We start from the raw sequence: 15,623 nt of genomic DNA on the forward strand, positions 1-15,623 counted from the left end.
CCATGCTTTCTCCGCATTCATCAAAATTATTATAAAACCGCCCGTCACATCTGCCTCCGTTTAAATCCCGTAGTACTTTTATTTTTTTTATAATCTATTGATCGGGTACAAGCTGACAAGGTTCCTCTAATAACTCCGCCATTTTGTAAGACATGCTGAAATAGAATCGAGACACTGCTCTGCATATCCGGTCTCTTTGCTCGCGAAAACTGGTCCGGTTCGCAAACGTTTTTTCCGCTTTCAAGATCGCGCCGTCTGTCTTAACAGGTGTTGTTTTGATGGTCGTTTGAATTTGAATTTGAATCACGCGGCGGCCCACGTGATGCGCGCAATGCGCGTTCTGCGCACAAGCGGGAGTTTGCGTTCGTGGCGCATGTCAGCCCGCCATATTCGTTGCACTGTCGTTTATACGAAATTGTAAGGCGCGCGCGCGGGTAAAGCGTGTTTTCCTCGTGCGTTGATTATCATTTGGACGAAGAAATGTCATTCGGCACGGGATTCGGAGTGACTACCTCGACGCCGGCTCCTGCATTCAGTTTCGGTGCCACGGCCTCTACGACGGCGACTCCCGTGAAACCGGGTAAGTTCTCTTCTTTTAAGGTTATGTCACATTTCGAATTTCGTTGTTACATGTGACCCTTTCGGGCCTATTCTACGACTCATTTTGCTCGCACTGTTTGCCTTATTTGGAAACTGTTCGCCGTCCCGCAAAAGATTCTGTTCCAGGTGCAGTTAGAAACCAAATACGTAAATCGCTCGGATTTTGCAGGCTGTCGCATATCAGTGCATGTGTAATATATTTCTGAACAATTTACATAAGCCATTCGCGTTGCCCTTTCTTTGACAACTGCTTTGCTCGATTCTATATGTTAACTTGCAAAGTCTACGCCAATATTGCCTAATTTCTCTGAGTGCCACTGCTCGTTTTGTTGGAGCATTCCGATATCTTATCCAATAGCGGTTGGCTCATACCGGTGCACACTGGGTCGCATCCCTTGTTAAAAAAATTGTTTCTTCTCTTGGACTTGGCTACTAAGCATGCCGTAATACAGCACATGAATAGTATAACCACAAGTGTGCATAGTAGAGCCACTAAAACCGGTGAATAACCAGGTTCGGTGTCTCCTTTGTTCATTTCTGTGGATGATATAATGCTGTTGGTTGAGTAAGTATTCTCCTCTTGAATGTTCTCGAGCGCTGCTAATTTTGGGGGATTTGTGTCTTCTATGTAGTACATTTCATTTGGTATTTTCCCTAGTGTTGTTATCATAATTTCAGCTGTAACATCCTGCGGAATATCGGTATGTTATAATAAGTATTTCATAACACATTGCATGTATAAAACATAATTCTTTAAAACATACTCCAATAGCCCTGTCTGTGGTACCAATTTCTCCTGAAATTTCTGTAGCAGTGTTGTGAAAGTGATCAGCTTGGCGATGTCTTAACTTATTAGTAGGCATTATGGGTATCTTTAACAACTTGTGAACTATTTGCTCGTATCTCTGTTCCTGTGATTTTACATGTATTAAATCCTTTTATCCTATCAATAAAAAAAAGAAACATACCTGATTCACGTGTGACATGATTTAATATCCAAACCTAAGACAATTTATACTAATAAATGTATATAACGATATCCTTTGTATACTCGATGTATTCACATAAATTATAAATAATAATTATTGCCGCGATTTTATTTAAAATAGTTCTGTCATTCCCTGGTTATTCCATTTGAAGCAGCTTCAAATGAAAAAAACAAAATCCAACAATGAAAATCATAGCTATATTCATCCTGTACGTGATTTCCAGTATTCTGCCAAATCGTACTTCAAGTATAAGACACATTTGAATAATTTGAAAATTGATCCTTCAGCAGGATTTGGGACACCGTCCTTTGGATTCAGTACACCAGCAACATCAGCTCCAAGTCTGTTTAGCACCGCTTCCACTCCAGCAACTGGTGGATTTGGAACAAGTACTGGATTCGGTACACCAGCAGCTACTGGCTTTGGCAGCACATCCACAACTGGATTCGGTACTACACCAGCATTTGGTACCAATCCCACCAGTGGATTCGGGTCTACTCCAGCATTTGGTACCACACCAGCTTCAACGAGTACCGGATTCGGGACAACATCTACTTTCGGTACCACTCCAGCATCTACCACAGCTTTTGGTGGGTTTGGGGCTGCCACAACCACACCTTCCTTGGGTTTTGGGGGATTTAGTGGATTTGGAACAGCAACAACCACCACTGCACCTCTATTCTTTGGAGGTTTTGGAACTACGAGCACAGCCCCGTCTGGCTTTGGTACAGGCACCAGTTTCGGTGCGTTTGGAACTAAGCCAACGACCACAACCACCACCACAGGTTTTGGTGGGTTCGGTACTGGCGCAGGATTCACGGGTTTCGGCGCAGGGCTGACACAGCCTCAGCAACAGCAACCATTCCAACAACAGCAACAGCTACAACAGCAAACCGTCAACACCATATCCGAAGCGTTGTACAATGCTGTCTTCAATTGCCAACTATACAACGACGAACGGGACAATGTCATCGCCAGATGGAACCTCATACAAGCTCTATGGGGCACTGGGAAAGCTTACTATTCCATGAACGTGCCGCCCATAGACCTTAATCAGGAGAATCCTCTATGTAGATTCAAGGCAATCGGATACAGTCGGATGCCCGAGGCTGACAACAACGACGGATTGGTTGTCTTCTGCTTCAACAAGAAGAAGAACGACATCAAAGAGGGCGAGACTCAGTTGATAGGCTTTATGAATAATGTCCTGGGTAACAAGCCAAACTTATCATTGACTATAGATAATATCAAGGCGACCGGTGAAGAGAAGACTCAGGTGACCATCTTTGTTACCGAGAAAGGCATCACTGGGGCTCCTAGAAAAATACCTGCCAACGAGCTGGTCACTTATTTATCTCAGCCAATGCAGAAGCAACAATTGGTACAGAATGGCGTGGAGGACATGTTGCCTTTGGTCAAATTAGATCCAGCTCAATTAAAAGAGTATTTGGACAATCCACCTTGTTCAATCGATCCGAGATTATGGAAACAGGCTCAGTTGGACAATCCCAATCCAGAACTATACATACCGGTGCCGATGATTGGATTCCAACAAGTGAAGCACAGGCTAAAATGTCAAGAGGAAGAAACTGCTAGACATAGGAATTTCTTGGACATGGCAGCGGAGGAAATTCAGAAATTGCAGAGGCAACACACGGCGATACAAGCTAGACTGAAGGAGCATAGGAGGACTCTGTTGGAACTTCAGCATAGGGTTCTGCAAGTATGTATACAGCTTTCTTTGTCTCATAGTAAGATCTTCCTCAAGGTCACATTTCTCGAAACTTCAAGGTTATGACCCAGTGCGGCATTATAGGGTTAACGACGATTGCCTACAGTGTCTCCATTTTTCTGTTAGGTATTGGTGCGTCAGGAGATTACTCGCAAAGTCGGACTCTCGTTGCAACCGGAAGAGGAGGTCCTGACACACAGGTTCGAAGCCATGCACTCGCAGATCAGTGCACCGACCCAGTTCAAGGGTAGAATCAGCGAAATGCTGTCTCAGTTACGAATGAGAAGTTACATAGACACCCAGAATCAAGAGAGATACGCGATGGACCCCATAGCACAGGACGATATAAAAGCGGTATGTATAATATTGAACATTTTTTTAAAGAGAAAACCGTTAACGAGAAGCTGCTATAATAAACTTGTCTCTGTTTCAGTATCTCAGCATGGAACAGCAGGGAATGGCTCAACTGATATCGACGATACACGCCGACTTAGAAAGCTTGAAGATTATCAAAGACAGCATGTCCGAGCTTTTAATGAGTCACAGTATATCGTGAGGGTTATATTTAGTATCATAAATTACACCCGAACATTTCTTTTTCTTTCCATGAAAATGTTTACGCTGATAACACGATTATGGTTATCGTCGGCGATAAACGACGCAAGAAACACGGACAAGACGCGAAGACCCTGTTTGCACCCCCGAGGTTGCGGTGCCATAATTTATTTCGTTCCCATCTCGCACACGATGCGTAGTATATATTTTCACGATTGCGAACGGTTTGCCGATCGTAGGAAATAATGTTGTCAATTGTAATTATATTGTGGCTCATCGAGTGTTATGCAATTGTTACCGATGGAGCCTTGAACAGCGGGCCGCTCGGGAAGAGCTTTATATATATATATATACATATATATATTTCAGATACCGTGGGAGAGGATGAGAGAGGGGGAGGGGCGTTCGGTATACACAAAAGAACAGAATAAAAACCATTTTTACATAAATAATGTGCTTTTTTTTATTGGATAATTTTTCACGTCGTTTCAAACACACTCCTCTTTCCGTCACAGAGAAATGCACATACTCTCCGCCGTGCGCGTCTTCTTATCTTCTCTGACAACTGCTTACACATAATATATCTTTATATACATATGATACATTGGTTGGTGTTCAGTATTAAGATACCGGGACAGCTTCGACGCGCCATTCCACAGAAGTCTGTCGTCTGCCTGTGTGTTGCGTAGGATTTCGGTGCCACATGTGTACAACCATACTACTGTTATTATCCCTTACCTATTTCCACGTTTTGGTACGATATTCTTATTTTGCGTTTCTTTTCTTTTTTTTTTCTTACCAATCGATTCGTCGAGTTTACCCGTAAATCTAGATCACCGAGGCTTTGTTTACTCACTAGACACTGCGAACCCGTACTTACCGATAGCGGACTACTCGAACAATTTTATCTTCCCACATTTTTCATGCGACAACTAAACACGCAGGCCGCATTTCGCCAGCATCTCGGTAGTCGGCTTTTTGCTATTTTAACGGTATCGATCCGAATGATCGTAGCGCGACGTTCCGAAGAGTACCGCGTCGGTGAGTGCGCGTCCACTTGGTTCCCTTGTAAGAGAGGCATTAACGAGTTAAGATTGAGCAATTCTCTTCCGAGCTGTTTCCCCCGCCCACTATCGCTGCCCTACGACGAAAGAATTAAACGTATTACGATATATTTGGTTTCGCAGTCTGATTAAAACAGTGTTTTCTTCGAGGTCGACCACCCGTCTCCCACACCGGTCCGTTGCTCCCGATTAACTTCCCCCCTCAAGAAATTCAGCGTTCGACGAACGGCCAAACGTTTTCCGCGTAACCGACGGCGGGCCGAGGTTCCCTTTCGCGCTTGTTTGCGTTGGCTCCAGGTCGTCCCCGGCTGATAACGACAACCGATAACTCTCTATCGCGACGGACTACTGTTTGTTGATACCCAAAGCAATCAACAGTATCAAGGCACTTTGCCCGAGGACGACCTCGAGAACGCCGAACGCGGCCCGCCGCCGGTAGTTTGAGCCGAATGAACAGATCCCAAGGCCAAATAGACCCTCTCATACCCTGAGCAGGACGTGGACCCACCACGATCCGAAGCCTTGCGGCTCGACCGTCGCCCTAGCAGCGTGTAGCTACTTGTCGATCGTCAGGTCCAATGGTAAATCCTGGTCCATCTCCACCGAGTTCTCGATCTTGACCCGTAGATCCTGCCCGCAGGTGTTGTTCGTGTCGACGATATTGCCCCACATGTTCTGCAGCCCGTATTGGAGGTCGACCGACCCGAGCAGCTGCCTGAACAGCGGGTTCTGCGCCTTCAGGATCAGGTCGGAGAGGATCTTGGTCTTCTCGAGGATGTTGTCGTTGCTGTGGGCGCAGCACTTGTGACGGCAACAGCAGTCGTTGGTATCCTGGCAGAGCTCCTCCTGGACCGGCGTTTGTTCCACCTCCATCTTCAGGTCCTCGGCCCGCTTTATCACAGAATGCCTGATCGGGTCGCAGCCGATCTTGTTCTCCTTTCTGCTGGGCGCGCTGTTCACGATCGACTCGATGTTCCTGTAATCGACCGTGCTGACCTTGCTCGGGTACTCGACGGGCTCCTCGGTCTTGATCGGCGTCGACTGCATCCCGATGCGGGGCATAGGGTCGGGGATGCGATGAGGACTGGTATGCGGCGACGACACCGGCGGGCTCTCCTTCATCATCTGGCCGCCGGTGACGTACATCGGGTTCACTTGGATCCTGTCAGGTATGATGTAGTTGTCGTCGTAGATCCTCGGGTAGATCTTCACGTCCTGCTCGTACGGCTTCCTCGGCGTGATCTGATCGACCTGCTCCTTACGCTGTTGCTCTTGCAGGTTGTACATGTTGTTCCACTCCACGAAGTTCCGCTGCTCCTCGAAGCTGTTCGACGCCTTCGGGCTCGACCCGGACGCGCTGCTCTCGATGCTGCTGTCCTTCTTGTCCGACTCCGAGCTGGTCGTGCTGCTCTGCTTCTCCGGCGAGGTGGTGTCGAACCTCGTCTTCTCCTGCGAGTTGTTCTCGTCGAAGCTCTTCTCCTGGCCCTTGTCGTTGTTGTTCACGTAGTGTCTGTACGTCTTCACGTGTTTCCGTAGGGAGGACGGGTCGGTGTACCGTTTCGGGCAGCCGGGCACCTTGCAACAGTATGGTTTGTCGACCGCGTGGGTTCTCGTGTGCTTGAACCTGTCGGAGGAGTTTGAGTAGGCCTTGTTGCAGCCCTCCACCGGACAGACGTAAGGGCGTTCGCCGGTGTGCGACCGCGCGTGGATCTTCAGGTTCTCCGCCCTGCTGAAGCTCTTGTCGCATTGAAAACAGTGGTGAGGCTTCTCGTTCGTGTGCGTACGGACATGGACCAACATCTTGTATCTGAGGAGAACGATCGGTGTTAGCATATTCGCGTCGTTATCGTAGAGGTAGAGGAAGGCTTCTATCGGACCGCAGACACACACGTGCATTCGCGGTCCACTAATAGCGATACAAATATTTGCCTTGTTCGAGATAAGTCGCTAAAACAGACCTAGTATCTGCTTGACGCGTAAAGCCATTGCAAATATTTCTCGTCTTTGAGATGAGCTAAAGCAGACTCGAAGCACAGTTCATAGACAACTTTCTCTAATTTACAGATGCGCGCGTTTAAAAATTCGGGCACCGCATTATTCGATTCGGCGGAACAGGAGCGCTCACCTCGCATTAAATCCACGTTCGCCTCTCGCACAGCCCTCCCATCCGCAGTAGAAGAGCCCCCGGAGTCCTGGCGCGGCGTGCAAACGGGCGACGTGTCCCGCGAGCTGTTCCAAGGACGTGAACCATCGGCCACAGTTCTGCCATCTGCAACAGGTCGGTGAAATATCAACGATCGCTCCTAATCGCCGGGAATGCGGTTTCAATATGGTCGGTCGGATAACGCGGCGCGCAGCGTCGCGCTAGCCGTTTAAGGGTATTGATCTTTGCTCGTCGGCGACAGGCCGATCCCGGACCGATCGCGGGTCGATCCGGGCGGGTCGCGAGGCGCGATTGCGATCGTTTAAGGCCAATCGAAGCCCGCCGGGGCCCGCCTCGTGCTCGATCGGACTATTTATACCGTTTGTTTCCCCTGTCGCTCATTTACCGAGAAACGCTAAATATAACCGACACGCGCGCCGGCACGATCGTTGCATTTTGATCGATCGCCGCATATCCTCGCGAGTTCCGGGCGGGTAAACATTCACCGTGGTCGGTCGCCACGGCGACCGCTCTCTCGCCCCGGGGATAGAGAGCCGCCGACAGAGAGAAGAAGAAGAGAGACGCCGGGCTCTAATATCGGCGAGCGATTTGCGTCAAGAGCGTCGGGCCAATTGATACCAATTCCATTCATTGTGCAATTGCCGCCGGTTGACACTAGTTTATCTAGACACACCGAGCGTTCGCTGCTATTCCAGTCAACGGCATCGGTTGTTCCGCGAATCGCGGAGCCCGCCGATCGAAAGGTCGCGGATCAAGGTAAACGTCGCGACGACTCGATTGGCGGATCCATCGATCCTCGCATCGAGCCGAGACCACCCTGTCGAATCGCCGACGATTTCTGCGCACTTTCCAAGCGGCTGCCCTCCGAGGTTCGCGGAAGTCGCTTTCCCGAGCGGAGCCGCGTGACGTCCGCGGATCGCGTTCCGAGATATCGCGCCGATACTCGTAACTGGCCTCTAATCGCTAGCTCAAACAGGCCCGTCGTCGCGCCACGGGGACGGTAATAATGCGAGATCTATCTATCGGTCGCGGGCGGGCGGGCTCGAAGGAAAAAGGCAGCGATCTAATCACCGCGGCGTGTTGATTCCGGCTCGGCCACCGATGATAACAGCCGCCTCGTCGTTTCGTTAGACCACGAGGCTGCCGCATGCAAAACGCGCGCGCGTCCCCGAGCTTCCGCGATAAACCGGTCGCAACCGCGCGGCTCGATGATCCGTCCGAAATCGTCGCCGGTCCGAAACAGAGCGCGCAGAATCGTGTCGTCGGAGGATCGTCGACGGAACGTGGACTCTCCTTCGAATCCAGCAAATCTGAAACCGCGTCGTGAAAACCGTCGACAGATACGTTCACAGTTACGTCGCCGCAGCCGCGAGACCTTTCGAATCCTCGCGGAAATGTCCGCGGACCGATACCGGCGCGCGGAAACCGGTTGGCGACCAGAATCGGACGCGCCCCGACGCAGATAAATTAACGGCAGATACGCGCGATTTCCCGTTCACGACCTCGCCAACGAATCCGCGCGGCCGCGATCGTCTGGGCCCGTTCGCGAAATTGTCCGCGGTGACGCCGCGCCGGCGAGGTCCTGGAAAGCCGGATCCGGAGGCGGGTGCGTGCCGCGTCGTCCCAGCGACGCGCGAGGGAGAGAGAGATAAGAAGACGATACACGCTTTCCCGGCTATTCCGAGACTGCGAACGTCGTCGCAACAAAAATCCGCGGCTCAATTTAGATAACGTTTCGACGGCGCGATTTTAGCGGCGCCGGTATCTGCCAGACTATGATCCGCGCCGCGAGTAAACAACAGACGATACGATAGGCGCGATCCGCTTCGGCATCCCGCGGATCGCTCGTCTTCGTAATATACTAGACAACTGTTTTATTCATGCACCGATAAACAGATGTTTGCAACGGGAATTAGAGGACCGAATGCGAAACGGTAACCGAATTTGGGGCAGCATTTTTTAGCGGAACGAGCCACGATCGTCGCGATCTTTTCCTTTTTGGTTTGGTTAAACTGCTTTGGACATTTTTCCAACGATCCGACAAGCGACAATATGTCAGCGATCCGACAATAAATAATATCTCGTGATAAAATAAAATCTCTGTCTAAGAATTCGCATGTTCCGCGCAAACTCCGTGTCCAGAGGAGGGGTACGCTAAAATAATGGAATTGGAAAGAACTCGTCGGCATATTCGAGCTGTTGCAACTTCGTAATTTTGCAGGCGAATTCCGGTTTGCCGTAATCGATAAAGGTTTCTGTCTCGCGCAAACGCTGCGCAGTCTAGGAACGAGGAAATCCCGATAAACTCGTGGCGGCGAGCGAATATTTTCGGTTGTAAACAGCTCTCGAACAAGAGATTACGTTTCCTCTTCGATACACGCGTTTCATAACAGAGGATTATCTGATTAGACTTCTTCTTCTTCTTCTTCTCTTCTTTGGCGCGAGAAGCGCGTCGGGGAATGGAGAGAAGCCGTCTCCCGATCCGGCAATAAAACTGGCCTGGCTGTGAACACTCGTTGGTCGGGCCAACGAGACGAGCGAGTCAACGGTGAACGAAACCGATTGCGCGGGGATACGTGTTCGCCCGATTGGAGGTCAAAGTTCTCGCCTCTTCGGGTCGGAAAACTTGAGCGTTTCCCAACCGTGCGCATTTGATCGGACTCGGCTCGTTGGACGGAATTTATTTTAACCGCGGCGTGTTAAAAGGTCGGTAGAGATCTAACGCTAACAAGGAACGCTGGGTGAAGTGTCTCCCTCCGATTATTTTCGATAGCAAGCATGTCGAAGCACGCGGAAAGCTAAGCGACGCGTATTTCTTTTTCGCATCGACGGTGATTCGGTTTCCAAAAGTTTAGCGTGCGACGAGAACAATTGCAATTTAATTTGTAGATACGGAATTCTCTGTCATTTTAATGCGCGCCCTTCGGGGGTGGATTTCGCTCCTTCAAGCCGAATTGGCGGGCATATAAAAGACACGTGTCGCTTAGTTTTTTTAGAAAATGAAGAAGGTGGAGAGGGGAGGCACTTGTCTAGTGTCTCTCGATTAGGGGTTTCAGAGGGAATCGAACGTACATGAATCGAAGCATACCTGCACTTCAGCTGGGCGTTCTCGCCTCGCCGGATGGAGCCAAGCTCCAGGCTGGAGCTGGAGGCATCCGAGTCGGAGTGCGCAGGACTCGGAGGTCCCGTGTTCGCCAGGCCACCCGGCGAGACTCCGAGTCCTGGCAAGGTGGCCGTCGGCGACGTTCCCAGTTCCTCCTCGACCGGCATCCTTCGCGGCCAAACCGGAAGGTCCAGCGGTGGTTGCTGATGCAGGCTGAGGCTCCCGTAGTAGCTGGAGTTCGGGCTGGTCGAATAACCGGAAATCGGACTGTAAAAACCCGGCACTGCTCCTAGCAGGGTGCCCGGGTAACGAGCGGCGCCGTACGGACCAACGTGGCTTGGCATTCTACCGGGAACGTAAACGATCATCTTTATTCCCTTGTTCTTGTGTTCCTTCGTTCCGACCAAATCTCTGCGTCGACCAAACGCGTGCAAATTTCCCCCTTCGACACCCTCCCCCGTACTCGCTCGCTTGCTCGCTCTCTCTCTCCCTCCCTCCCTCGCTCTCTCACTCTCGCTCTCGACTTAATTGGAGCCCGCTCCTTAATTAGCGCGTTTAATAACCCGATTATAGGAATCGTGGAAACCCGGTGGCCGTGTTCTCCTTGGCCGCGCCGCGGTTTAACGAGCAGACCTCCTCCTCCTCCTCCTCCTCTCTCTCCTGCCTCTCTGCCTCTTTCCTTACGAGAAGCTTCTGCAAAATTGCTCTCGCTCTCAACGAAGCCTCGATTAACAGAGGTACCTCGGAGGGGCCTCTGTCATTCGATGTCGATGGCACGACACGTTCAGGCGTTCCCGGCTGCGATCAGCTGCGGAAGCCGGGCCTTTCCTAGCATCGGTGACGGTCGCGGACAAGACGTTCCAGGTCTTGCGAAACCTGCGCAAGCCTCCGCCGATCCTGAGCATACAACACCGTATATCCCTGCAAGTCGTCCACGCTCACATACACACACTCGCCCCCTTCAGCGCGCGCACCTTTTATCACTCCAAGTCCGAGTCCGTATCGTCAGATGTATTTGAACCGGTTCGACTTGAGTATACGGTAGCTCAGGAATTGCTTGCTGTACTCGATCGAGAACATAACTAGGCTGCTGCAAGCCCGCGGCGGCAAGTTCATCAAACGTGACCACGCTTTCCTCGCGAGGACCGTCACCGTTCGCCGTTCCAGTCCGTTCTACGTGTTCGGAAAAGGCCGAATGGGCCGAGCACACGGGTTGTGTCCCGCGGGATCGGGCCGCAGATCCGGAAATGGGTCGCAGCCGTCGCTAGATGATGCTCGCCGCGTCCATCGTGTTCCGCTCGTCTGTTATCACGTCGGAGCGATCGCGGTCCGCGCTTCTTATCTGGCAACGGGGATCTCCTAAGGCACGGCTATGACGCGTCCGATGATTGGAATCACCCCCGGGGACGTCGGTCAATGGCGTATCTCGGTGGCCAACTACCGCTCGAACGAACGTTTATTTGCGGTCGCCGCGGGACGCTGCCGGCCGAACAGAGAGACGGCTAAAGGGAGAACCAGAAGAGGCGATCGGAGACAACGCGGACGGACACCGAACGGCTGCAGGCGCGCAAACACCGTAACGAACGTCGAACTAATATCAACGACCAGCCGGCAGCCTTATATATAGCCGCGCTATCGTCGCCGATACCCGGCCGCCCGCCCGCCCCGCTCTTTCTCCCCACCGTCCCACCATCCGCCGCCGAGCTGATAACGCGTAATCGCCGCGCTCGCTCCGCGGCGTCGACGCCTCCTACTCGGCGAGGATGCACCGTCGGTGCGGAGCCGCGCCGATCCGCTTTCGACGCAAGACCACCTACTTGTCACGTGGAGAGACGCTTTTCGCGTGCACGTGCCGAAATTTTAGGTAACGTGCCGACGCCAGCTAAACTGCGCGTCAACGCGCTAAACAGACAACCTGTTTGACGCGCACTTCGCGGAAACCGAGCGACGCCGAGCCGCCGCTGCTACGCGGCTTTTTCGAAGGTTTCCGACTGCGACGCGACACCGCGCCTTTTTATGGAAAGCTGCATTTTTGGAGGAAACGATCACACGGGGATGATCGAGCGAGCGATTGGCTTCGATCGGCAGGAAACGCGACGATCGAAAATAATGCACGTTTGTTGTTGCACGCGCGACTTTTCTTCGCCGTGCTCCGGATTCGCTCCTCGGCGAGGACGGACGCTTTGATTCGAATATATTTGCTCGTCGAATCGAACCGAGCAAAGTTCGCTCGCTCGATCTTATCGATAAATTGGACTCTTCGAGGACTCGCGGCTCGCGCTGTCCCCGACGATATTTTTGTTTTCATAAACGCGCGAACACGAGCATCCGTGTTCCACGGATCGTCGAATTGCGCTCGAAAGACGCGCGTTTTCGCGAGCGGAAAGTTAAAAGTTGGGCCGCGAAATTTCGTGGAAGAAGTCGAAAGTGTTTTCACGGAGTCAGGAAGTGCGGTCGCACCTACCAAGGCGACCGACGTTGATCAAGAATTGACACGTACGGCTGTCTTCGGGCAGTGCAAGATCATGTACGACGGAAGACCCTGGCATTAAATTCCCATAAATTTCAACTAGATAAATGAACGCGTCTCGCATCGGTCGCAATGTACGTACCGTGCGCTCGCCGCAGGAGAACGTATCAAGCTGCTCGCGGCGCGATAACAGGCGCGGCCGTATCGATTTCGCGGGGAACGATACGGGCTCGCGCGACGATCATTGATCGCTGGATCGTTTCGGGACCGCGCAAGGTTGTCCGTGCGCGCGACGGTCAGCCGGCCGGGGACGGAATAAATTCAAGGCCGAAGGGGACAGGGCCAATCGGTGGTCGCGCGAAACGATCGGGGCCCGGTCACTCTGCCGACCGGTCCCTCGAGTGCATCTGTCAGCGAGACGGATCCAATTTTCGTTCAGCTGCCGCGCCGGCTCGGCCTGGCGCGCGCGATAAGCGAGCCACCGTCTTCGCCTTGGTCGCTGACGAATCCGCTTACGTAACGCGAAATTTTTCCTCCGAGACCGATAGCCGGCCCGAGGCTTGACGTCAGTCGATCGCGAGGCCGCACCTCGCGGGCGATCGTCCATCCGAAATGCCGCATCGGTGGGAGAGAACGCGATCGAAACGCGGCGGAGATCCGGCGATTCTCGACGCGTTTTCGATACCGCGCCGGCTTAAGGATTTTGTTTGTGAACGATCCGCGACACCCGGGTCCGCCTTCGCGCGCGATCTCCGCCGTCCGTGCAGATCCTTATCGCTAGACGATCTTTATCCCGTGGAATCGAATCGATCTGTCGTTCGCGAGGACCTTGCCGCGGACTTTCGCAACCGGACTTTAAACCGCCGGAACACCGTGGCAGGGGGCCGCGGCGGAATCCTCTTCGCGACAGCGAAGTCTCACCTCTGCCCGCTCGATCTGTTGACTCAGCCAGCGAGCATCCATTCGCGGCAGCTCGCTAACACCGGGGGGCGATAACGCGACGACACCGCTTCTCGGAGATGCCAGGGACTTTGTTCTTCGCGAGCGCGTACTTTACCGTGCGGCGATGCGGCGGGCGGGACGGAACTTTGTTCCAAAATGTTATGCCGAAATAACCTCTCAAGGTGATCGTACGAGTCTCGTTGTACGTGGTCTTCGACGCTTGGGCGGTAAAGTGTACGCTAGGACACACTTTTAGAATTGAATAGAACAGTTTAACAGTAACCTAACGAGTCTGTATTTATTTAAATCTTACGATTTATTTTTCGATTTATTTAGAATTTATTTATATATGCGAGTTCTAGACCCTTTAGCGTAGCAAAAATGTTAAAGACTATGGCAACAATTATACCAAAATTATACAGAGCTTTTAAATTTACTTTTAACCTTTTGCAGTCGAGGCTATTTCAACCCGAGAATGAAAGCATTTGTTTCAAGCTACAGTATTTCCATTCGATATGGTTGCTTTTATTTGATGCATTGGAGATTTAACCTGTTTGCTTACGGAAGGTTTCTATTTCTTAACAATTTATTAAACGCAAAAGTAAGAAAATTCTTTTAAAAAATGGTACAGCAATTTTTAGTGTCGCCTCAGAGTCGCCGGTCGAGTGCAAAGGGTTATATTCTGAAAGTGTACGAAAACGAGATGAGCGATGCCCATAATCTATTTACAGTAACGAACATTCCGTTCAAACAATTCAATTGGTTATAATTAACTCTATGAAACTCTTGTCTTAACAAGTTGGAACGAGATAAAATATCTGGTCTGGAGAAACAGCTATGTAGCGTCTTACACGCAAACAATAACGTTCGTTTCGATCGAGACATTCATTCAATCGCTATCGAATTCAGCGGCTTTATATTATTTATTATTCGTATTATTCGTATCACAATTTCAGCGACTTTACAATCGAAATTGTGAAATCGATCGGCTCGGTAGGTTCAGCGTTAATGACTAGTGAGCCAGCTACAATAACTGGCTGGAATAACCAGCTGGCTAATTATAATAGCCCGAGATGAGGAAAGAGCAGACAACGTTTCGGTGGCCAGCGGTGCACGAGCTAAAGGCTTCGCATTAAACGATGATGAGCGACAGTGTGTCAAGGTTGCGATCAAGTTCAATGGAACGGAGGAAAACCATTTCCTCCGGACGCAACAGATGCGCAAGGCAGACGACCATCCATCCCGTAGGCTAAACGATCCTACTCGGCTTGAATGAGAAGTCGAACGAGGCTATATCGCCCCGCTTTTTCCTCGACAATTGGAGCCCCGCGAACAAAACCCGGGATGTTCCCGGAGCTTGCGGGAACCCGGTGGCGCGTGAGAAATTTTCGAGCCGTTGGAGAAGGTCGGAAAAGGTCCGAGAAAAAGGGGGGACCAAAATCGGTCCCCCCCTCGATATCACTAGACTGTGGATCTTCGGTGAAAATCGTCCGAGGCTTTCTTTTGATCGGCTTCAAATTGCGCGGACATCATTCGAGGAGAAACGCGGCATCTGAAAAATTAGCGGATCTTCGCAGAAGATTTCCGAAACATCGTCGACGACAACGGTAGGGCGGGGAGCCTCGACGTCGAGCCGCTAATCGAACGGCAATCTAATCTCGCGGGGAGGCAGACTTCACTCGTCTGGTGCTTGTCGGTAAACAAGCACGCGCTGGAATCAAGATCCACCTGTTGCTATCAGTCCCAGGGGTTCTCAGCGGCCGTAGAACCGTCGTAATTGTTATTTCCGTCCTTGTCGACGATACGAGATCTAATCGCGAGCGATCGAACTTCTTTTCGTGTTCGCTTATCGATCGAACGATTTTTACGGGCGAATCTGCGTGTGTTCGAGAAACGGATCGCGGGACGAGTCGGGCGAACGTCGGAAAACAACCATCGACGTCCGTGCGCCGTATCGGCGGCCCCGGATAAGAGGATCAGGGGGGTCCGTTAGCGTTGGTCGTG

General features: G+C 51.3%; 3 protein-coding genes across 4 annotated transcripts; 1 reads left to right on the forward strand and 2 right to left on the reverse strand.

Moving 5' to 3' along the window:
• Positions 1-59: 59 nt before the first annotated feature.
• Positions 60-1,882, reverse strand: LOC117217875 (uncharacterized). The gene is made up of 3 exons (XM_033465698.2): positions 1,569-1,882; positions 1,365-1,511; positions 60-1,288 (listed from the first exon to the last, which is right to left on the reverse strand). Exons 1-3 carry the CDS (start codon positions 1,584-1,586, stop codon positions 899-901), a joined length of 555 nt encoding a protein of 184 aa, XP_033321589.2. The 5' UTR covers positions 1,587-1,882; the 3' UTR covers positions 60-898.
• On the forward strand, positions 375-4,328 carry Nup54 (nuclear pore complex protein Nup54). 2 transcript variants are annotated; one of them, XM_033465694.2, is made up of 4 exons: positions 375-580; positions 1,877-3,312; positions 3,448-3,675; positions 3,755-4,328. In XM_033465694.2, the coding sequence occupies exons 1-4, from the start codon at positions 481-483 to the stop codon at positions 3,875-3,877; spliced, it is 1,887 nt and encodes a 628-aa protein (XP_033321585.2). In that variant the 5' UTR covers positions 375-480; the 3' UTR covers positions 3,878-4,328. The 2 variants fall into 2 exon arrangements, with proteins under 2 accessions (XP_033321585.2, XP_033321586.2); XM_033465695.2 differs by having other exon boundaries at positions 1,880-3,312.
• Positions 4,314-11,807, reverse strand: LOC117217874 (uncharacterized). Its single transcript, XM_033465696.2, has 3 exons — positions 10,193-11,807; positions 7,066-7,209; positions 4,314-6,747 (listed from the first exon to the last, which is right to left on the reverse strand). Exons 1-3 carry the CDS (start codon positions 10,573-10,575, stop codon positions 5,496-5,498), a joined length of 1,779 nt encoding a protein of 592 aa, XP_033321587.1. The 5' UTR covers positions 10,576-11,807; the 3' UTR covers positions 4,314-5,495.
• Positions 11,808-15,623: the final 3,816 nt, after the last annotated feature.

The sequence above is a fragment of the Megalopta genalis genome, chromosome 1, assembly GCF_051020955.1.
Source record: "Megalopta genalis isolate 19385.01 chromosome 1, iyMegGena1_principal, whole genome shotgun sequence".
Lineage (NCBI taxonomy): Eukaryota > Metazoa > Arthropoda > Insecta > Hymenoptera > Halictidae > Megalopta > Megalopta genalis.